At 39.6% G+C, this 24,784-nt stretch overlaps 1 protein-coding gene across 2 annotated transcripts in view; it reads left to right on the top strand.

Moving 5' to 3' along the window:
* PCLO (piccolo presynaptic cytomatrix protein) overlaps positions 1–24,784 on the top strand; it is a 2,606,742-nt gene that overhangs the window by 1,047,386 nt on the left and 1,534,572 nt on the right. For both annotated transcript variants that reach the window (XM_044088356.1, XM_044088355.1), the window contains exon 6: positions 15,256–17,437. In XM_044088356.1, the coding sequence (XP_043944291.1) occupies positions 15,256–17,437 (2,182 nt within the window). The remainder of the gene's footprint in view (positions 1–15,255; positions 17,438–24,784) is intronic.

Below are 24,784 nucleotides of genomic sequence, written 5' to 3' on the forward strand. Positions count from 1 at the left end.
ATTTTTAATTCTTTAAATTTTAAATTTTAATTTTTAATGTTGTAATTTCTATAATTGCCGGAGCTTTTCTCCCCGGGCCTCTACTGAAAATGGAAATATATCCAGTTAGACTAGCCCGGTTAACAAATGTAAAATAAATAAAATAAATAAATAAATAAATCTATTTCTCAGAAATACAGGCAAACACAGGAGGACTATGGCTAACCAAGTTCGCCGATGACTGCAAACTGGGATCTATAATTGACTCTCCGGCTGACACGGACATCCTCCAAAAAGGCCTTACTGAGACAGATACCTGGTGTCAAAGTCATAGCCTCAAGCTAAATGCCAAAAAATGCATAGTCATCCCGTTTGGGAAAAAAAAACACCCACAAATTACCACATAGGCGGCAGCCCCCTTAATACAGAAGAGGTAATAAGAGATCTGGGGACCCAGGTAGATAGTAATCTCTACTTTGACAATCATATTGCCAAAGTAGTTAGGAAATCCTTCTATGTGGCCCATCTAATTACTAAGGGGTTCGCATCTAGAAATAAAGAGGTTATAGTGCCCCTCTACTCTTCACTCATCAGACCCATCATAGAGTACAATGCCGCATTTGGGATGTACCTCACAAGACACTTCCAACAGCTTGAAAGACCACAAAAGCACCTCACCAAGAGGATTACTGGCCTCAAACAATGTCCTATGCAGCCCGACTGAAAAAACTCCGGCTGTACTCAGTGGCATATCGCTTACTCAGAGGTGATCTCTGCCTGACTTACAAAGCCATGTCTAACTCAGAATTGATGGACATGCTCCACCTAAAGAAATCCAAGTCACTGCGAGCCACGCGCTCTAGTGAGCTAAACCTCGCCACAACAATAAATAGAACATGCTGGAAGGATAGATTCCTGTCACAGAGACTCCCCATGCTTTGGAACAAAATTCCTAACTACATTAGGCAGAGCCACTCACTAACACTCTTCAAGATAATCCTTGACAAGTGGATGGGTAACAGAAAATACACCCCTGGGATCACTTCATTGGCTCTGCTTGACCAGAGGTTCAGTTAATTAATCAATGGGGCGGCGAAAATCGACACACTCTGGCTAGGCTTATAAATGCCCTCAGGCAGATAGCCTAGTACCAACCTATAAACCTATGGTTCATCCAACAAGTGACCATTTTGACAAAGCTGCTATGTATCCCTTTCTGGAGTCAAATTGGACAAAATCAGTAACAGATGATGAGCCCGTTTTAGCCAACTTCCTGAGGACCTGAAACACGCTCCTCGTAAAGATGACTAGATCTAATGATCTGTTTTGTAATAAGGAACTCTTCTAACACTTAATCTTCTCCCTACGCATTTTAGAAACAAGAATTTATCAGTAATCACATCTTCTCCAATATGTTCTTCAAGCTGTTCTCTCAAAACTTGCAAACTTATGTCAGGGTGCACTCTTATAAATCCAAAGGAAATGAATTTATTGATAAACTCCATGGGCACTGTGTTCAGCTTTGAGTTCCATAGTTCCTCTGAGACACAAAAGGTATGGAGCTCCAACAACTGACAGGGTGCTTATCAGTGAGGAAACTTCTTGTCGCATATTCATAAGAAATCTACGCCTGCCACCTGAAACCACCAGGAACAAGAAATATTTATAAGAGCATTCACTGTTTTGACCTGCAACCATATATACATACACACACACATATATGTCAACTAGATATCAGTGCCAGGTTTGACCAGGGGTGGCCAAATTAGAGTTGACTAATTCTGAAGTACACATAGACCCATACAAATTATATGTGTGCAAGAAAAAGGGCAGGAGACTGACTATCATGTAAGATATCTTTAACCTCCAGCAAATAGATAAATAAGTAAATAAATAAGCCAGATAGATTAGACTGTGGATTAACCTTATTATACAGACGTAATAATAATAAGAAGAAGGCGAAGGAGAAGAATATAAGTGTAGCAATATAGACGGGCTCAGAATTATTACTGCATATGTTAGTTTTATGTGCAGAAAAACAATTTGTTTCTCTTTAATCTCTGTATTAAATGCAAGGTCAGAGTTAATGTAATACTTTACCTTTATCTCAGTGAAACTGTTTGATTGCGACTGCTACCATACCTCTCAAGTGTAACTCATTACAAGGAATGTACCTCATTTAGGGTCTTAAAAAGTTCATGTTCCCCAAAGTTTCACATTGAAAGGGTCTGTCACACATTCAGTATTAGGAATTTTTTTTGGTAAATAGAAATTAATCATATTAATTCATTAAAAGAGCTCCTTTATAAGTAACAGCATATTTTAACCATCTTATGACCTTCCTAGTTGAAGATGTTAGTAAGCCATTAGTATGTGTTCCACATTTTGCCCATTTTGTTCCACTTTATGAGGGCTACTTTACTCATTTTAGAGATGGAAAGTTGAGAGCTATGACTGCTACACAGTGTACAGCTGTATTGCAGACCTGGAAAAGCTCCTATATATTTAAGTAGTTTGACAGAAGAATATGCATTCTCAGTCCTAGGAGGAGGGGCCTGGTCTTGCATATATTATGTAGCTACCATTTCTATCCTCCTGGGCCGCATGCCATTAATGCTAAGGAAATTGTCTGAAGCCAGAAGCTGGTCACATAGTCAGCTGTATAACCAAACCAATTACATTGAATGCAAATGCAGGAACACTGACATATTAAGGAAGTAAATGCTGCAGCTCAAAGACCTAGTTATATTTTAGTACACCAAGGATGCCCTTTTCATTGGACTGCACGTGATTAACAACATGTAGTAATGAATTATGTATTGTAATATAATTTCATGTTGTTTCTACCTGAAACACTTTAATGTTTATTGTACCATATTTATATCCTATAAAACTAGCATAAACACACACATTATGATCTATATGGCTAAACAGTCTCATTCAGCTTGACAAATATGATTTATAAAATATTATTCCATATTTGTTGTCATATTAATTCAAGTAATGATACATTATTATGCTTTGTGTAATGAGGAATCATTCTATCATGATGCCACCTTTTAAGCCTCACAGTTAGACGTTGCCCGTTCGATTCCCAGTTAGAGCATCTTCTGTGTGGCGACATGCGTGAACGGGTGTTCCTTCATTGACGGTTGTGCGTTAGGCCCGGCAAGCCAGCACGTAAAACTCTACTGCCAATCAGCGGACCGGAGTTCCGCTGTGGCGACCCCTAACCGGGAAAAGCTGAAAGACACAAACAAACCTGTTCTTCAGAAAGAAGCATCATTTCTGCATAAATCTTCTGTTAGCATTACACAGTTAGATTTATTTTCCTTAAATAATCACTTTGAATTGTTAAGCATGTTTTTGTTATCAGATTGTTAACTACATACCTTAAAGCTTCTTTCTAGAGAGCAGTAATTGCTCAGTTAAGGGCATAATTTAGAGAAAAGTATTTTAAAATGGGTTTATAATTATTCTTGTTCATTAAACTGACTAATGCCATTTATTTTCACATTTTACATGATGAGTGTATACAGCAGCAGATCTAGTAGTTTCATACCCAGGGACACTAATTCCAGCTGAAAGACTTACGAATGTCAGACAGTGACTGCAGAATTATTATTGCTGTTACTAATGTTCTTCATCTCACATTGCTGCAGTCCTTACACTTGGGTAGTCCGCTGTCCTCGGTCGGCCCGAATATCAAAGTATTAGGCTGATGTCGGTCAAGGCGCTTAAGACTGACATCAATACGTCAGGGTACAAATGCGCATGACCGACGTCATATCCTCAGTCTTTTTTGCCGCATGGTCCGATGCAGAAGCAGCGTTGCAAGTGCCGTTCGGCGTTCTGAAATTTTTCAATTCGAGTTTCAGACCGAGTCAAAGTTGGCTAAGTACCTGTTAGAATATTTTAGTTTTTCTTGCCTCAGTGGTTTACCGGATGTCAGAAAAAGTGAATAACTGTATTTCTTGTGGGAAACAGATACCGCATAGAGATTATCATACTTTGTGTATTCCTTGTTTGGGGCCTGAGCACGACGTTGTTGGGTGTCGCTTTTGTGCTAGGTTCAATAAGCGCACTATTAAGCGAAGGTTAGATTGTGCCAGGTTGGTCTTCGGAAGCGGTGCAATTATAATATGCCGTCGGATGCTCCGGCGCCGCTTCTTCAAGAAGCGCAAGACAAAGCAGCTAAACCCAGGCAGAAGAGTCGTCCGCACGGACGCCGGTTCTTTAGAGGCATCAGTGGAACCGGTGGTTCCGCCGGAGGCTTCTCTGGAGTCCCAGGGGGAGACTTTGATATTGCAGGATGTGGCCTCTCAGGAGGCAAGTCAGGCTGAAGGGGCTTCTCAGGTTACTGTACTTCCCTCCCTTCCTAGGGTGGTTAGGCCCTCTCCTTCTGTTTCCAAGGCTTCTCCCAGAGGCAGGCCAGGTTTAGCTTCTGTGGGTGTCACTCCTAGTTCATCAGGATCTGTGCCCAAGAAGCACATGCTTAAAATGGCTGAAGATTTAATTACTTTGATTAGAGGTTCTTTGCCCCCTCCTGATAAGAGGCCTAGGGTGGAACCAGAGTTGGGGAGTTTTGAGCAGGCTTCGGATGTTTCAGAGTCTTCGGCTGAAGACTTGCAGGAGTATTCTCCTTATTATGATTCTGATGTGGATGATTCTACTCCTTCTGCTTCTCCTCCAGAGGATTTTTCTTTTTCAGAGACTCTTCATTCCATGAGGGAACATTTTAAGTGGGAAGGTCAGGACTTCTCTGATTCCAGGAAAAGGCTTAGGGAATTTTTGCTTTTACCCCAGCATAGGCCTTTGGCTATACCACCTGTTCTGGATGTTGTGGAAGATGTGTTGGCAGAGGCTTCACTTAATCCTGATTCTTTGCCTCCTGCTCCTGTTAAACCGGACGAGGTATTACAGGGTGCCTGAAGCTCATAAATATCTTTATAAGAGTCCTAGGGCGGACCCAGAAACTGTTAGTCAGGGACCTAAGGCGTCAAGGCCTCTGTTGTAAAAATCCGGTTCCTCCAGATAAAGAGGCCAGAGCTTTGGATAGATGGGGAAAGAAAGTCTATACTTCTTCCACCTTAGCTATGAGGGCTTTGAATTGCCAGTTTCACATGTTGAAATATCAAAACTATCTTCTTTCTCAATTGAAGTCTAAGGTAGATGCTCTGGCGGAAGGCATTGAGTGTAAAGAATTACAAGATTTGGTACATGTTTCTGAACAGGTGGGTAAGCATTCTTTACAATGTGGTTTTGATGCTGTACAGGCCTCGTCTAGGGTGGCTGCCACTGGGTCAGTTCTTCGCAGGCACGCCTGGCTGAGGGATCAGAATTTATCTGACCATGTTAAGACAAGGATTTTAGATGCTCCTTTACAGTCTGATGTGTTGTTTGGTTCATCTGTGGAGGCAGTCTTAAAGAAAATGGAAGACAAGGCTAAGTCTATGCAGGCTGTTAAAGATTTTTTGCAAGTTCAGCCTCCGAAGTTTAGTAGGAATTGGCCTGCTAAGGGGTGGACGTACCCTTCTTATGATTCGCAGTCTAGAGGAAGATCTAGACGTGGTAGGGGCAGAGCTCAGGGCTCTTTCAGACCTAGAACAGGGAGTTCACCTGCACAGTCTTCGGGTGAGGGCAGGGGCCAGTCCTTTTGTAAACAGGCCCAATGACCTACCTTTTCAGCTGCCAGAGCCTTTTTGTCTGGCAGCGCCTTTGGGAGGAAGGTTGGCACTCTTCAAAGAAAATTGGAGTTTAATTACCCAGGACAGATGGGTATTGGATATCATACACCAAGGTTACAAGTTTTATTTCCATACCTTGCCTCCTTTCAAAGGCATGCCAGACGTTCCTCCTCAGCAAAGAATAGAGGCTCACAAACAAATTTCTCTGCTGCTTCAAATAGGGGCCATACAGCCGGTCCCTCTGCCAGAAGTGGGCCTAGGATTTTATTCTCGCCTGTTCCTAGTACCAAAGAAGGGGAACACGTGGAGACCAATTTTGGATTTATCTATCCTCAACACTTATCTGGACATTCCCAAGTTCAAAATGTTGACGTTACAACAGCTTTTACCTCTGCTGGGCAAAGATCACTGGATGGTGACTCTGGATCTCAAGGAGGCTTACCTTCATGTTCCTATCAGGCTAAGTTGCAGGAAGTATCTGCGTTTTCGAGCTGGGACTTCTCATTATCAGTTCTCTGCATTGCCCTTTGGCTTATCTACTGCCCAGAGTGTTCATGAAGGTTCTGGCTCCAGTGATAGCTTTCTTCAGGCTAAAAGGAATACAGATCTATCCTTATTTGGACGATTGCCTGATTCTGGCCCAAGGAAAGGACGAACTTCTTCATCATTTGCAATATGTGATAGCAGTGCTAAGATGCCTGGGGTATTCTGTGAACGAAATAAAGTCCAGTCTAGTACCCTCTCAGGACATGTGCTTTCTGGGTGTGAGACTGAATACAGCATCCCAGATGGCCTTTTGACCCCGGACAAACAAAAGAATCTTTCCCTTTACTTCCATCAATTGTCTCATCAGTCCAGGCTGACTGCAAGGACAGTCCTTCAAGCCTTGGGGTTCATGGCATCTTGTATTCTGGTGCTTCCCAATGCCAAACTGCATATGAGGAAGCTACAATGGTATCTCAAAATGTATGGACACAGCACTGCCAAGATATGGACACTGTCATTCAGATAATACCTTGCATTCAAAAGGAATTTTTGTGGTGGGCTCAGGAATGTCACCTAAACAAGGGACTCTCTGTGACCCGGCCAGAGGCGAGTCAGATTCTAACGACAGATGCCTCAGACAAAGCTTGGGGAGCTCATCTAAATGGAAAGTGGATACAAGACACGTGGCCTGCCAGACTACAACATCTACATATCTATTTGAAGGAGATGTTAGCAGTCCAATTTGCGTTAATGGCTTTCAAGGATTTACTTCTTCCAGGGCAGGTGTTGGTTCTAACAGACAACACAACTGTCATGTGGTACATCAACAAGCAAGGGGGAACACATTCTTATCCTCTATGCAGACAAGCAATGATTTTGTGGGAGACTGCTCTCAGTTTACAGCTAAATCTTCAGGCAAGGTTTCTGCCGGGAGCACAGAACTCCTTAGCAGATGTGTTGATCAGATGAATTATGGATCCCCACGAGTGGAAATTGGATCCTCATGTATTTCAGAAATTGACAGTGTCATGGGGAACTCCAGACATAGATCTGTTCGCTTCTCCACTAAACTACCAGCTGCCAAAGTTTTGCACAAAAAGGTTTCATCCCACAGCTTGGAAATTGGATGCTCTTTCTTTCAATTGGAGCAATCTTCATGTGTATGCCTTTCCACCTCTGCCTCTCCTCCCAATGGTACTTCTAAAGGTCAGACAGGACAAGCCAAAGATGATTTTAATAGCTCCAGATTGGCCTCGACAGCACTGGTACCCATTACTGAGAAGTCTGGTACGGGAGCCTCCATGGCCTTTGCCTTCAATTCCACACCTGCTGTCTCAGGAGAACAGTCATTTACTCAATGTCAAACTTCACTCTCTTCACCTAACAGCCTGGCATATTCTGTTTTAAACCCTGGAGGGTCTCAGCTTGCACAGCAAGTTTTGAATGTTATTTTGGAGGCCAGAAGGCCTAGTACAAGGAAAGTGTACGCAGATAAATGGAAGAGATTTTTGTTTTGGAGTGCAGCAAAGGAATTTGATGTTTCTAAGCCTAATTTAAGTGTGGCTCTTCAATATCTTGCTGAGTTACTGGACAAAGGTTTGTCCTTCTCTTCTATTAAGGTTCATGCTGCAGCAATTTCTGCTCACTATGACTGTGACCCACCATTGTTTTCTCATCCTTTGTTTAAGCAGTTCCTTAGAGGGGCAAAGAATATAAGACCCCGTAGAGCTCCTACTCCTGCTTGGGATCTCAATTTTGTGTTGGAGAAACTCACTCTACAACCTTTTGAGCCTGCAGCTTCTGCTGAGTTGAAATATTTATCATGGAAGACTGCTTTTTTGTTGTCCATTACCTCTGCAAGAAGGGTTTCTGAATTACAGGCCCTTATGGCGGTTGAGCCTTTCTTAATTTTCCATAAGGATAGGGTATCTTTACGTACTAATCCTTCCTTTATGCCTAAAGTGGTTTCTAGTGTGGCTTTAAACCAAACTATTCATTTGCCTACTTTTTATGCAAACCCCCAAAATAAAGGGGAAAAGATTTTGCACACTTTGGATATACACAGGCAGTTGCGATATTATTTGAGCAGAACTAAAGGGTTCAGGCAGTCTCAGCAGTTATTTGTTTCATTTGCTTTGGGTTCTCAGGGCAAGCCTGTGTCAAAACAAACTATTTCTAAGTGGATTGGGTTTTGTCTTGCTTTCTGTTATTCCCATCATGGTAAGGAGATTCCAGCTGGGATTAGGCCTCATTCCACTAGGGCTACTGCCACTTCTACAGCTTTTATAAGGGAGGTGGCAACTAAAGATATTTTGGAGGCAGCTACTTGGAGTTCAGTGCATACTTTCTCTAAGCATTACCACCTTCCACTTTACTCTAAATCTAGGGCTGGTTTTGCCACTGCAATTTTACAGGGCATTTTGGCAGCTCCTACTGCTTTATAGTTTTGCCATCCTCCCTTACCTCTGCTTTGGGATTCTACCCAAGTGTAAAGACTGCAGCAATGTGAGATGAAGAACATAGTACAGTTTTGTACCTACCATAAATGTAGATGTTCGAAGATCCACATTGCTGCAGTCCAATTACCCTCCCTCCTTCCCTCTGTGGTTAGAGGGTTGTGTGGTTTGGGTTGTGAATATTGTGGATATTGTATATATTGTACATATGATTAGTGCAAGGGTGGTTGGTTGTTTTTGCTGTCTTTGGTTTTGACCTTTCTTTTTAGGGTCTTCTGACATCTGGGGCAAGAAAAGACTGAGGATATGACGTCGGTCATGCGCATTTGTACCCTGACGTATTGATGTCAGTCTTAAGCGCCTTGACCGACGTCAGCCTAATACTTTGATATTCGGGCCGACCGAGGACAGCGGACTACCCAAGTGTAAGGACTGCAGCAATGTGGATCTTCGAACATCTACATTTATGGTAGGTACAAAACTGTACTTTATTTCAAGTGCACCTATCTCCTGTTTTGGTTCATTTTCTGATATTCTTCTGTGAATACTGACCAGATACTGCTTCCTTGGAAACTGTAGTTAACTTTGTTTTATAAAACTACTCTGTCTGATCCAGAAGAAAAAGCCAGGACATTATGCAACAATACTCTATATTCTGTTAAAGCAGTGGAGACTAAAAAACTACAAAGTCAGTCAGACCCGGACCATGTAGAATAGTGGTCCCACTTGGAAGACAACAAAGTCTCATGGTGAAGAAATGGGTATGATTTAAAATGTACTTTGCATTGCATTAAATCACAGAGAAGTACAACAATTTGGTAGAGCCCAGGACTAAAACTGCTGAAACCACCAAGAGCTGTCCTGTACAGGTGAGTATTACTATGTCAAAAGAGCTTTACAACGAGCAGCTCTCCATCAACATGAAACCATCGAAATTCACTTCTGTGAATCACAGAAACCTTCGCAGGGTTAAGCCAACTCCACAACTTTGCACTTTCCTCCACTGCAGTGCATTCTTGGAGTTGGTATATATAGTTGTGGGGGCAAAGCCCCCATACCCCCAAATGTGGAGGGGCGAAGCCCCCCACTTGGGTGGGTTTGATTTAGTGAAGTGCGTGTTCTGTTGTGGTACAGGGCAATTGTTTCATTACCCTGGGAAAAATTCTGCGATTCGACAAAGTGAATTTTGACAGTTTTGTGTCAATGGAGAGGTGTTTGACATAAAGGTCTTTCAATGTAGTAATTTAGACTTGTCCTGTACTGCTGGTTATGAGTTGTTAATTCACAGAAAATAAACAACATAAAGAAATCTTACATGCCAGGATAACTCTGCTACACTGCAACTCTGCTGTTGTGCCATGCAGGATTCCAGGGGCAGCAGTTATCAAACTGATAAGTCGGATTCCAGTCTTAATTGAAGCAGCAGTTTTGTTAAGAAGAAAATGAACATATAATGCACATAACTGACTTTACTGGTTGATGAATGCCAGAATCCTGGATTTTGGAGTCTCTACAATCATTTTTCCAATCTGCAGCTAAATACACTGCCCCACTAGTGTGAAACACATAATAAAGTCTCCATACCATTATCAGTTATAATTGTAAATATTGTTGAAATGTATTTTTCTGCTGCTTTTGCAGATTTGAGGCTGATTACTGGTGGTCTGATGCTTCAAACACACTACTGCCCATACCAAATCATCCAGTCAGTTCTATTGCCCACATAAGTAATCCCAGTTCTCTTCTACCCTCATTATTATAATGCATTACCGCCATTTTTTGACTGCTTGCGACCATAATTAACTGAAATATTTGTTTTTCTGATATTTCAGCAGGGTGAAAAACATTTCCACTGTTCTTTTGGAATTATAGGATTTTATGTACCTCATTTCTTGTATTGCTTTTTTTTTCCAGTGACTAATTAACACGGACTTTCTGGGAAAGTGGAAACACTCATTTGATCATTTTTATGTATGGCTAGTCTGTGAGCTGTTACCATAAATTGGGAGATAACACCATGCAGCTTGCTTTGTTACTCATCCATCTGATTTGGTTACAAAAATGTGCATTTGTTTTCTTCCATATATGTTGGATCTGGTGAAGTCTTAAACAAGTAGTTAATGATTGCTTAATAATTGTACCAGTACTGGTGCTTGTTAAAATACTTGTGTTATTGCTGTTACACAAGTAATGCATTGACTTCCTAATCATAGCAAACCTGCCAGTTTCCTTAATCTGCATTAATCCTCCACAGACACACACACACACACACACACACACACACACACGTACGCGAGCGCAAAAAAAATAACCCACTCCTATACTGTTATATTGACAGTCATTACCTCAGTATTATACAAATTCTTTTTAATGTCCAGGACTCCTCTGAGTAGAATGAATTTTACCAAACCTCAGGTGTTAATCATACAACTTCTGTGCTAACTACTACCCTGATAAACATTGAAAACCAATGTTAACCAATGAGAAAATGTCTATACAGTTCAACATATTTGCCATATATAACATCTGAACTGTAATTGCTACTCAAGTTGTAAGATTCTGCCTTCACCTCTAGTTAAGATAGCAGCCTCTCAAAGGCAGAGAAGACTATCAGATGACTGAAGGCTTTGTAGTTACTCAACAGACATACCTCGACATTTATAAATCCAAGAAAATTATGGAAGAAAGTAAATTACCTGGTTGGCTGCTCAGAGTAATCTGCCTCCATCTTTTGGGCCCGATTTTTTTTTTTTTTTTTTTTTTTTTTTTTTCAAAACATTTTGCTAACCTCACTCAAACCCATACAGTTAGTATCTCGCAGTTGTCCCCTCACTTAGGGACTTGTCCATTCTGCCTCTGAAAGATTTCAGACTGAGAAATAAGCTGAATGAATCATTCTGTTTCTGTGGATCCATTGTTATTCATGGTGTGTACCCATGGTTCATTAAACTCTGTGGTGATACAGCTATTTCCCAGACATAACATATCTTTTTTCACTTCCTACAGAGTGGTAAATGGCAGTAATTACACTATTTTACATTGTAATAAACCATATAAACTGTTAGAACAAAGACCAAGTCTTCTCCGACCATATGTATGAATTGCTGGAGAAAGCAACATGTAATCAGATTACTGCTTATCTTTAAGTATAACATCCTGCCACCAATGTAAATTCCTAAAATTAAAAGGTATCTAAACTTGTGTACTAAACAGTATTAACTGACACTAATAAATGAAATTAATAGGTATTCTGTTCATTGACTTTATCGTTTGATAATGTAACCCATGGCCTGCAACAAAACTAACTCACTTCTAGTTCATTTTACTCAACAAAACAATGGCTTTTAAACTACCTTTCTAATAGGTCCTTTATTGTAAGATCTAACAATGCTTTACCATTCTTTCATAACATCTCTGGGGGTGTTCTTCAAATACAGTTTTAGGCCCCATTCTGTTTTGCCTTTTCATTAACCACCTTTCATTTGATCTCAGATTATACAACCTAATTTTCTGTATTAATGATCTTGTGATCTTCAGGTCTACTTCTCAACATATAATTGTACTGAGCAATCCTCAGAACAGTAATTGCTAAATCTTTCTATCTAGCTACAGAGTAAGCAGCTTATATTAGATGGATAAGAAGACCACATTTGTATTAGTTGTTACTGATCCAGAATTTAAATCGTTACTTAGCCTGACTACTTACCTTACATACAAGCAACTTGCTAGGTAACCTTGCTTAAATACTTAGGCCTGACTCCAGATCTTACTCTATATATGTTCATATTAGTAATCTATAAGCAAAAATTATCTCAACCCTATATGGATGTTGTACAATCTTTCAGTTTCTTACACCTGAATGCAAAGCTGCAGTAGGTAAAAATATTTTGAAAACACAACTAAAATGTACTGTCTCACTTATTTTTTTTTTCAAAGTAAATTCTCAGTTACTTGCAAATATTGTCCAGTAGGATATGTCATTTTATTCTCCAGTCTCCCTGAATGGAGCATAACTGCATCACCAGTAAGTGTGCAGACTGGCTCCCAATACAATAGCATATAGATCTTCTCCTGCTGACACTAATGCACAAAACCCTCGACAAAACCAAGGCCTATTCTATGTACTTGCATCAGAATTGTCAAATATATATATATATATATATATATATATATATATATATATGTACCCAATACCATTTCTGCTCCAGTTCAAGCAATGTAAGAGTACTCCAAAAAAGATTTTAAAAACCAGGTTAAAATACTACTAAAATCAGTTGCACACACATACGTTCGACAACTAGCTATTACATAATTCTCCACATACTGTAGCCCCCTCCCCGCTATAACACCCACTGTAACCCACATATTACTTTCAGCATAAGCCCTGCATATAATATTCTGCATCAGCTTATGCAAATATCCCAAATGATTGATAAGGCAATGGTGTATTAGTGGAAATATAGTGTCATACTGAATGTCACATTGCATTCTCCTCCTCCTCCTCCTCTTTTAGTCATGCATACATGCAGTTAAATGGTTTTGTATTTCACCTGGTTTGTTTTCTGTACGCATATTGTTCCTTTTTTTTTTTTTTATTATTGCCCATCCAGGCTGTGGTTGACATGTTGGGTCAATCCTCTGTACTGATTAACAAAGTAAGGGATTAAGTGTATGTACAATAAATAAATGTATTTATTCAATGTAGTATATAAATAGTTGATATGGGATCAAATGAATATCAGATATTCTTACTATTTGAACATCAAAACTAGGGAGAGCAGCATTAGTGGGTGATTTCTTTTTTATCATTTTGTTTTCTTGAATATAATCATTCTTCATCCATGCAATATTATTTTGAAATGATTATAAACTAAGATACAGGGCCAGGTTCAATAAAGCCTACACTAAGTGTACACAATGTGTATTCCATAAAATTTGTATCACATTTTTGTGCTTTCTAGTCACTCAGAAAGATTACACTAAGTGTACATGTAGTCTGTACCTTGTGGTAACCTTTATCAATCCCTGCCAATATTTAAAGTTGCAAGAATATCAGTAGGAAAACTAAAATAAGGAGGAAGATGATGTGAGTTATGTTTGTGTTGTCTGCTCACTCAGAACAGTGCACACTTAGTGTTGGCTTTATTGAATCTGGCCCACAGTTTCTAAACTGCAACTTGAAGAAGTATATGATTCAGTACTAAAAATGTGGCCTCAAACGTTTTAAAAATTCTTCTGGTGAAGTACAAATTGCAAATTCTTCTACCAGTTCTCCAGTAATTGTCATAATAACTGTACTTAGCCTGGCTGACTCATTTCACAAGCAGGTTTAATGAGAGCACAACTCTTTCTGCATGTGTAAAAATACAGAAGAAGCAGTGAACAACATGTGAAAATTGACTTTACATTTGTGTAGCAACCCAGAATGGCTGACATTGGTATTAACAAAAAAAAAACTGGATTTACCAACATAAATATTGAGTTCCAGCCTGTTGGCGGAACATCCCTGATGTATAGGAATCATATTTGTTAAGCAAGGCAATATCCTTTAAGTCTTAATGTTGGCTGTATGTATATCAACAGCGGCAATGAAAGGGCTGTAGAGTGCCTTTAGAATCACCTCTAAATGTGATTCTGTAATAACTGTGTTTTTTCCTAGTTGCTAAAAAAATTAGATTAGATGTAGAAAAAACAGATTATGTAACTCTGTATGTTACCCTGCTTGCAATAGTTCTATTGCTTCATAAACATTGCAGTCAGCATATACTGAAAATACTTCTATGCTAAATATATATTTTACCCTTTGTTGATCTCATCCAAGAAGAATAATACAGTTATTGCTAAAAAAAATTTTACATAGCAAGTACTCCTGTACTAAACACATTTTCATCACTTGTAGGTTCATCATATGACCACAAAAACATTTAGAAACTGTTTCAATGTTTATGCCTTTTTCAGCAGTACAGGAACAGTCATTTCTTATTAAATGAAGCTGATTGTCTCTGCTGTCGACTTGGTATTAGGACAATTAAGCTGTGGTTAATAGGGTTTGTCTACTTGCTTGTTTTAACCTTTGTTGACCTTGAAGACAGAGCTATTACAGAAGACTAGTTAATGCGTAATTCATAGGGTGTATGCTTTTCAACAAATCTCCAGCAACAGTACTTTTAAGAGAAATATATAAAACTATTACAGTATTTTAAGACGAAGTGCAAAATCCAGATAATTCGTTGTTTCTAATATCTGGTCTATTCATCGTATCTGATTTTGGGAAATATGATTTTTAGTAAATTTATTTGCAAACCATCAAAACTTGTCTGAACATGTTCTAAAATTGTCTGTTAAATTTATGGTACTGTATCTGAACTAGATCTTTAGAATCCAATTTCACATATATGGTGTATCTTTGAACTGTCCAATATTTGCAACTTGATTTTTTTTCTGTAGCTGTTTTACTTTTCTTAATATCTAGACATTGGCTAACTAATACTGACTAAGTTCATTAAGAACTGTGTATTAACATATATTAGTGTCCATGAAAATACATAATATACATGCATTATTGTATATTTAATCTGATTTTATTAACTCTAATTGTTTAATCTGATAATATGAAATGTGTAGTAACATGTATAATTATCTTTTAGAGTAAAAGTTCACAAAGTGGAACAGCTTCTGGCACTCAGAAAAAAATTAAGAGGACTCTGCCAAATCCACCTCCAGAAGACTTGTCAGCAAGTGGTCAGTCAGCATATTCATCTGGATCCATTTCTCGCAGAAGGGTCTGCAGGCCCAACACAATGGCCCGAGCAAAGATACTTCAAGATATTGACAGAGAATTGGACCTAGTAGAAAGAGAATCTTCTAAACTAAGGAAGAAGCAGGCAGAGCTGGATGAAGAAGAAAAGGAAATTGATGCAAAACTAAGATACCTGGAAATGGGAATTAATAGAAGAAAAGAAGCTTTGCTACAAGAAAGAGAAAAGAGAGAGAGAGCTTACTTGCAAGGTGTTGCAGAAGAGAGAGATTACATGTCAGACAGTGAAGTAAGTAATATACGAGGGACAAGGATTGAAGGGCAACATGGATTGGAAAGACCGAGAACTGCACCGCAATCAGAATTTAACCAGTTTTTACCTCCACAGACACAAGCAGAACCTCAGTATGCTCCGCCTACCAGTCCATATACACAGTATCAGTACCCCACCCATACGTCTCAGACACCAGCTCAGTATTCACAGCAGTCTCATTACCTACAGCAGTCTTTGTACCACCAACAGATTACTCCTTATCAGGCTCACCCCACCTTCCAGTCTGGGCATACATATGCATCACCCATGCCTTCTTCGCAAACGCAGCAATCCACTTATCAGCATCCATCCCAAATGATGATGATTCAGCAGAAACCAAGGCAAACCACTATAGCTGATTTAGAACCTAAAATAACAACAAATTATGAGGTTGTTAGGAATCAGACACTAATGATGGCACCTTCTTCAACTGACAACACATATTCTCATCTAGGAAGTAAGTATAGCACTCTTGACCTCAGACTAGGGCTGGATGAAAGAAGTAGCATGGCTGGGAGCCCCATGTCAAGTATATCTGGTGATTCATTTTATGCAGATATTGATCATCACACCCCTCGAAATTATGTGCTGATAGATGATATTGGAGAACTTACCAAAGGCTCTCCATCTCTTAGTACAGCCTACAGTATGAATGAAAAGGATTTGAAAACTGATCATTTACTTCATACAGCTGAGTCCAGAAGAAATGCTGAAGTATCTGATTTTTTGGGCTCTTTACAGACATCATCAAGAGTTCATTCATATGGAAAACCAGAAGACGACTCCATGGAAGAGCCGTATGAGCTGAAACTCCTTAAACATCAGATCAAGCAAGAGTTCCGTAGAGGGACAGAAGGACTGGAACAGCTAGGAGGATTATCACACTACTACCATGGAGACAGTGGTTTCAGACATTTTCCAAAGTCAGAGAAGTACAGCATAAGCCGTCTTACCCTTGAAAAGCAGGCTGCAAAACAGTTACCTCCTTCTCTTTTGTATCAAAAGCAGGTAAAACATAAAAAATCATTAATAGATCCAAAAATGTCAAAGTTTTCTCCAATTCAGGAAAACAGAGACCTTGAGCCAGATTATAACAGCTACATGTCATCCAGCACTTCATCACTTACTGGTATTTCCTCTAGAGCAAGACTGCTTCAAGATGACATAACATTTGGACTTAGAAAAAATATCTCCGAGCAGCAGAAGTTTAGTGGATCAGCACTTGTGCCAAGCCTTGGACAAACTCTTGCACCAGCACTTAGCCCAACAATGAGATCTGTGCTACCAGAAGAAGCAGATAAACCTTACAGTGGTGGTACCAGATCACGACCTTCATCTCGCCCTTCTTCAGTTTACGGACTTGATTTAACAATAAAGAGAGATTCCTCTAGTACCTCTTTGAGGCTTAAGCCTCAAGAAAATGAACCTGTTGATGTTCCCTATGGTCATTCAACACCCCCTCTTCGAACAAAGCCATGTAGTTTACCTATAAGCCAAAGCAGAGGAAGAATTCCAATAGTGGCACAGAACTCTGAAGAAGAAAGTCCATTAAGTCCAGTTGGTCAGCCAATGGGAATGGCTCGTGCTGCTGCTGGGCCTTTGCCACCAATATCAGCTGATTCAAGGGACCAATTTGGATCTAGTCACTCTCTCCCTGAGGTACAACAACATATGAGAGAAGAGTCACGAAGCAGAGCCTATGATCGGGATATTGCATTCATCATGGATGACTTCCAGCATGCCATGTCAGACAGTGAAGGTAACCTGCACGTCCGAATGCTCTGTCATTATCAGCACTCAAATCTTTGTTTCTCTGCATGTGCTTAATTGTCTGTATCATATTCTATATATCTGTGTCTTTGCTGTTTATTTGGCATGCATCTAAATATTTATATATTGTTAATTTTTAATTTTGTGTCATTTTTTTGTTTGTTACTTTCTTTACTTTTGTTACTTTGTAATTTCCTTTTTAACTCTGAGTTGGAAATGACTTGTAACTTATTCTTCTGTTTTTCTTTTCACAATGGCTGCAATATTTCACTGACTGTATTAGAGATTATCCTAAAGTTCACTACCAAGGCCATAAAATATGCACACTTATTACTTATTCTTAGCCGTTATTGTGAATATATCTTTGTCCATGTGCTCTCTTCCTTCCTTACAACTCACAGGTATTGATTCAGTATACATAATAGTGAGAGTCTGATTCTGATACATTGATGCCATTCAGTGTTTGCTTTGCTATTTATAGAATACAGCTGGCTGGGACCATAAGAGGAGAATCAAAATATAAATTTTACAGTAGGCTACACTGTCTCCTTTAGTGTTTGGAGGTCACAAACAATAACTGGGCACATCAGCTGGTAATTTTTGCACCGTTGTGCAATGTGATAGGAAATCAGGTCCGGCTAGCCCCAAGCGGAAAGTTGTGGTACAAACAGCTGCTGATACAAAAATGCATTTCCAAATATTGCACTAAATGTCACTTGAGACCCTGAGCTACAACAGTGTTTCACACTTCTGACACTAGAGAAGAGAAACCACTGTACCTTTAACAGTGGCAAACAATGAGACTTTATACCATCATGCTTGTTTTCATAAATGTGGACCAGTAATATGCAGTCATTAATATAAGGGGCCCACGAGTATAACAAGTTATGGTCAGTGTAGTGCTATATAGAGATCCTTCAGATATGGGGCACATTTTACATTTGGATTTTTATTAAATGCACTACTATTATGTTTCAGTATGCTAAATAACACACTAAATGGACACTTCACAATTGTTTTCTGGTATAAGGTATACTTAAACAATGAGAAGTTTGCTGAGACAATTCTGAAAGTTGTATTGGAGACCACTGTTACGAATATGGCATCCTAGAAATTCTTGTTTGGTATTGCCAGTGGTTAGCCAGAGCCTTTCTTTATCCTTTGACAGAACAAATCATGAATCGCATATTGTTAACAAACATGTCATTTAGACCATTAGCTTAATGCTGGGTCCGTGCTCTATAAAATGAGATTTGGTCATCCCTTTTTCCTATTTTCTACATGGGGTCTTTCTGTCGTATCACCTGTCGACATCTCTCTCAATTCAGTGTCACTCTCCTACTTTATTTGACATTAATACCTGACTGTCAGAGGTATTCTTTCACACAGTCCAGCTACTTTTATGCTAGAATCCCTCGTTTCTTCTTGCCTTCTTTCTGTCTTTCCCAAATCTTCTTCACCAGACTGTCCTGCATTTCTGCACATGTGCCCAGACCATAATAATATGTTCTCTTTGACCTTCTCTGTAATTGAGGCTACTTTGTCTTCTGCTCTGATGGCATCATTTCTTCATCTATCCCACAGTGTGCATCCTACCCATGTCTCAGGGATTTCATCCCCATCACCTCTAGCTTCCTCAGCTGCTCTGCCTTTACTGCCTAGGTTTTTGTACCATTCAGTATTACTGGTTGCACCACTGTTTTGTACACCCTACATTTCAAGTTCTTTGACATTTTTCTGTCATACACTACACCTGACACTCTATGCCAGTTGGCTGCAGCCCCTCTGATGGTAGCTTTGGCCTCTTCATTCAGACTTCCCTTCTTCTCAGCCACCCCTCCCAGATACATACAGTTGCTAATGTGTTCCTCTATTTTCCCTTCTATCTCATTTTTCAATTTCTTCTGATTTTCCCCATTTGCTGTCATTACAACTGTGTTATCTTTACTCAGTTTTATCCCATGTAACTTCAGTTATGCATTCCATTCCCTTGTCCTTTGCTGAAGTTCTTGCTCAGAATCTGTCTGTAATGCCACATCATCTGCATACAGCAACTTTGTTAATCTCCCCCCTCTGACCTGTTTGCTAATGTAGTCCATAATATGTACGAACAGCAGTGGGCTCAGAGCTAAACCCTGAAGCACACCCACTCCCACTGGGAAATCCTCTTTGAGACTGAACACTATTCATATTTGAGTTATTGGGTATTTTTACATAGCCTGCACTAATTTTGCTAATGTTTCTGGGTTTTCAAACGACTGCAGGACTGCCCAAATCAGCTTTCTTGGCACTTTGCCTTTTCCAAGTTGAAGAATGCCCAGATGGACTTTTTCCTCATCTCTATCTTCTTTTCAAGTATCTGTCTCACTGCAAACATTGGGTCATGTGTGGTGCATCCTGATCTGAATCTTAACAGTTCATCTACCATCTTATTTTCTGCTACTCTGCATATTCATTTATCAACCATCATCTCTAGAGCTTTCATGCAGTGTGGATGTCCCCTATGATGTCCTTCCATATCATTGTTACAGTATTCATAACCTATAGGATCTCCTGCCAAGGATAGCCCTCCATCCTCCCAGTATACCAAAGCCTTTAATTCTTACTAGCATTGTACGTTAGATGTATGCTCCCCATATCAGCACGGTGCTTACAGGTGACATATACATACTCCAAACTTGGAACGTCTTTGCCTCCAGCCCAGATGCCATAGTTGAACATCAGTCTGAACCCTGTTCACTGTGCTGGTTATCCTGAGCCTCTTTAACGCAAGTTCCTCACTGGGGTTCCTTTTCTTTTTTTTTCTTTCATATTGTATTTTGAGAGTTCATCATCCAGGAAAGGGAAATGTCAGTGTGGGAGGCAAATTCCCAGTAAAGATCATCAAAACAAGTGTTTGCTTTTTCTAGACTCTTCTCATGACCACACACAGTGCACTTCTGCCAAGGACTCTTTGCAGCTTTCTGTCTTTATTTTCCACTTATCTTGTGAACCACCCACCCTGAAGTGTAGTAACTGCTTAAGAAAAAAGGCAAGAAGTAGAGGTCTGATACTGCTGTTGCCCAGCCCCAGCTGGACATTTTTCTAAAGGCAGATTATGCCCCTGAAGACAGCCATTGCTGTCATTGGTTCCCAGTGCCATATCCCTGTTGGAAGCCAGTATGGAACTGGTTTCTCACACATTCTTCAAAGCTATACAAAAGTGGAGAGGGGAACCACAGCTGATCAAAAGGTTGCTGTCAAAGAAATCAAAGGCATGACCTCAACAATGGAAAAGTACCCTCCTCAGCCTCAACAGGCAAGTAAGACAACTTATCAAATCCTACAAGGGCTCCTTTGAAACAAACTTGGCAAGTACAGTCAAGGATAACCATAAGGCCTTTTATAGCTACATATGTAACCTAAAGGGACGTGAGCATGTGCAGAACTGGTGGCCAATGGTATCACACACACTGACCCCACAGAGATAGCAAACCTGCTAGTGGATAGGTGTGGTGAACATTTCACTCCATTATCAATTAACCTTCAACAAACTTTCACCAAAATGACAGAAGAATCTTAACTTAAAATAAAACAAACCACAAACTATATGAACCACCAGGTGAGAATTTATTCCTGGTACCTCAACCTTTCACCTTCAAGGGATAACACATATCAGAAAGCAGCATCTTAAATACCATATGCAATAAAACTCATTGCATTAATTAAATAACAATAATTGAATAATAAGTCAATTATTCACCACAGAAACCAAAGCAGAGCAGCATTTCACACAGAAAAATAAATATATACAACCCCTCAAAGAGTCTTAAAGTACAAAGATGACTGTGAAAACACTGAATAATTAAATAGACGTTTTGATATTATCCTAAAGACCATCAATACACATATAAATATACATACAGAAATATTAATACATCCATTTAAAAATTCAAACATACCTCCTGATTGAAACCACCAGAGTGCAGAGTGCCATAATTGAATATAAAAGTGGTCTCTTAGTAATTTAATCTAGAGTGAAAATCACCCCCACCCCTCGACTTTAGCCAAAACACTAAAAAATAAGGGATTGGCATCTCCCCAATGAACAGAGGAGAAATGTTGAGCTACAGGACTTTCCCTCTTCCTATTTCTAATATCCAAAATGTGTTCCATAATACTTATCTTCATCTTCCTTTTAGTGTAGCCAACATACCAGCATGTGTTAAGACAACTACAACCCAAAATATATACAACACCACAAGACTTGCAATGAAATTTTCCACTTGACTGATACTTCCTACCATTGATGATTGTACCGGATAAATTACGTATTATTGGACAAAGGTTGCAGTTTCCAAAAGGGAAAGTGCCAAATTTTGAACTAATTTCACCTGCAGTAATGGGGCTGTTTAACAACTTTAAATTATGAAATTGGCTGTATGAGAAAGTAACTTTGTTGGGAAAAATAGTTCCCAAAAACTCATCAAAACCATGGGCCATAAATCCTTAATATTACATACTATTTGATCAGAAAAAGGACTGTATTTCATAACATTTATTTATTTATTTATTTTCAGTTTGATTACCGGGGAAGTCCACTGGGCCAGAACGTGCCCATTTTCAGTGGAGGCCCAGGGAGAAAATCTCCATAAGCAATACAATACAATAATGGTTACATCATGTTAAAGGTAAAATACATGTATAAAATTCATACAGTCAGGAAATGCAAGATGCATAAAATGTACATAATAAAACCCAGTTAACAGATAATAGAGAACACAGTTTACAGGTATTTCCATTCAGCGCAGCATGGTCAACTGTCTGTAATATAAAGATCTGAGGTTTCGAGGGTAATCTGTGACTGTCGGCTTAAGTCTATTTTAGGAGAATAGAAATAATAGTTTGAGGGTAGAGTGGAGCAAGGAGTATGGAGAGCTCATTGGGGAAATTCCCTTGAATTTAGGTAGGGTGCAAGCAGGAACATTTCCGTTTGGATGACAGGTATGAGAAAAGTTGGGTCTTGAAGGTTTCTGAGTTTGGTATAGTCCTAAGTGAAGGAGGGAGTGAGTTCCATTTCTGACCTAGAGAGAAAGAGAGTAGAAGCTGGCCAGCAGGATGTTTGGGTTTGTGGATGGAGATTACATTTTGGTGTTCAGATCTCAGAGATCTGTTTGGGATGTATGGGGGAAGGATGTTTGTCAAGGCTGGGCATTTATCTGGGTAGAATATTCATTTGTGAGCGGTGGTTAGTTGAAGATAGTCCAGGTGGTTACAGAGTTCTAGCCAGTTCAGTGATTGTAGGGTAAGGCAGTGGTGAGTAGAGGTTTTGGATTTAGTTGCAAATTTAGAGATATTATTATAGCAAATTTCAAGTTTTGAGGTGTTGGAAGAAGACAGATTAGTTAGAAGAGGGGCTCCATATAGTGAGGAAGGTAGAAGGTAGGTAGTTGCCAAGGTATGCCTAGAGGAGTTGGAGAGAAAGAGGTTATTCCTATAGAGCATACCTATGGATACCTATAACATAAAATAATTGTTGTTCATCCTCTAAATGGCCCCATTGGTTGCTAATGTAATTTCTTCCAGCACCATGTTTTTGTCCTCCACTTTCTCCCCTGGTTACATTAATCCTACTTGGTTACATTAATCCTAGCAGACTTCAAATTTTTTTGAGAATAGCCCCTACATTACAAACTTTGCTCAACTTTGTCCATAAAAAAAGCTATATGTTTTTCTGGGAAGTGTTCATAAAATTACGTTAAAACTCCCCATATGGTAGAGAATCAATAAGATGGGGTGTGTGCATACTGGAAGCATGAAAAAAATATTTACTGCAATAGGTTTATGGAAGGGCTTGAGTTGTACTTTCTTTTCCATATACAGAAAAATCATAAATCTAAAAAAGTCATAGTGTCTTGAGTTCAACTGAAAATTAAACTTCAAACCATGGGTATTAGAGTTAAGTCTCTCAAAAAATATCTTAAATTCATTCACGGGATCTTTACAAATCAAAAGCAGGTCATTTATAAACCATTTGTACTTTAAGACTCTGAGGAGTTGTATGCATTTCTTATTCTATGTGAAATGCTGCTCTGCTTTGGTTTCTATGGTGACTAATTGACGTATTATTCAATTATTATTTAATTAATGTAATTAGTTTTATTGCATATGGTATTTAAGAGGTTTACTATGGTAAGGTCGGACTGGACCCCATGGAATGATGGGATCATCAACCCACGACCGCAAAACCGACAATGTTGAATTCCGACATTGTTGAAATATGAATCGACTTCGACCTCGAAATAGACTTTAACATGGCTTGAGACAGGGGCAAGATTCGTACTTCAACAATGTCGGATTCGACATTGTCACCGGTCGGCCTCTGGACTTTGACTGAAGTGGGTTTGACAGAACCCACTTCAACGTTACGATAATAAACCATTTAAGATGCTGCTTTTTGATATGTGTTATCCCTTGAAGGCGAAAGGCCGAGGTACCAGGAATAAACTTTCACCTGGTGGTTCATCTACTTCATGGTTTCTGTTTTATTTTGTTACAGCAAACCTTCCCCCATCCTACATATCTGAAGAGCAGATCCTCAAAGCCTTGTCCAAGGCAAAGAACACAGCCTGTATGGGACCAGACAACAACCCAGGCTGTCTTCTAAATAGACTAAAACATGAACTAGCATCCCCACTAAGTACCCTTTTCAATCATAGCCTAACCACAGGCTTTATTCCTGTGGAATGGAGAACAGCAGCAGTTATTCCCCTCCACAAATGTGGCCCAGCAACAGACCCATAAGCCTAACCAGCCTCATCTGTAAGGCCAGGGAACTTGACATTATGGACCTCGCAAATAAAGGCATAGCTGGCCTCCAAACCCTGGATACTACCCAGTTCTTGGCTTTGTGAAGGGCAGATCATGCCTGTTAAATCTGTTGGATTTCTGTGACCAAGGCCATTAACAAGGGCAAATCTGTGCACACAGCATACCTCAACCTGGCAAAGGTTTTCAACACAATCCCACATTCAGGCATTACCGATGAACTTACAAACTGAATATAAACCCCTTCATTGTAAGATGAGTTGCCAACTGGCACACAGACTGGACACACTCTATCAAGGTGGGTGACTACACATTAACCAGCAGACCTGTTACCAGTGGGGTGCCACAGGGGTCAGTGCTGGGCTCCCTCCTGTTTGGTAGATACTTCTCAGAAATTCAGGTCAAAACTAAGGGGTTGTGCCTGACCAAGTTTGCAGACATCTGCAAAGTAGGTGCAATCATTGAATTCCCAAATGATGTCAGTATACTCCAGGAGGGTCTTACACAGGAGGGTCTCACACTGAACAAC

Source organism: Protopterus annectens, chromosome 11.part0 (genome assembly GCF_019279795.1).
Source record: "Protopterus annectens isolate FY-2018-M chromosome 11.part0, PAN1.0, whole genome shotgun sequence".
Classification (NCBI taxonomy): Eukaryota; Metazoa; Chordata; order Ceratodontiformes; family Protopteridae; genus Protopterus; species Protopterus annectens.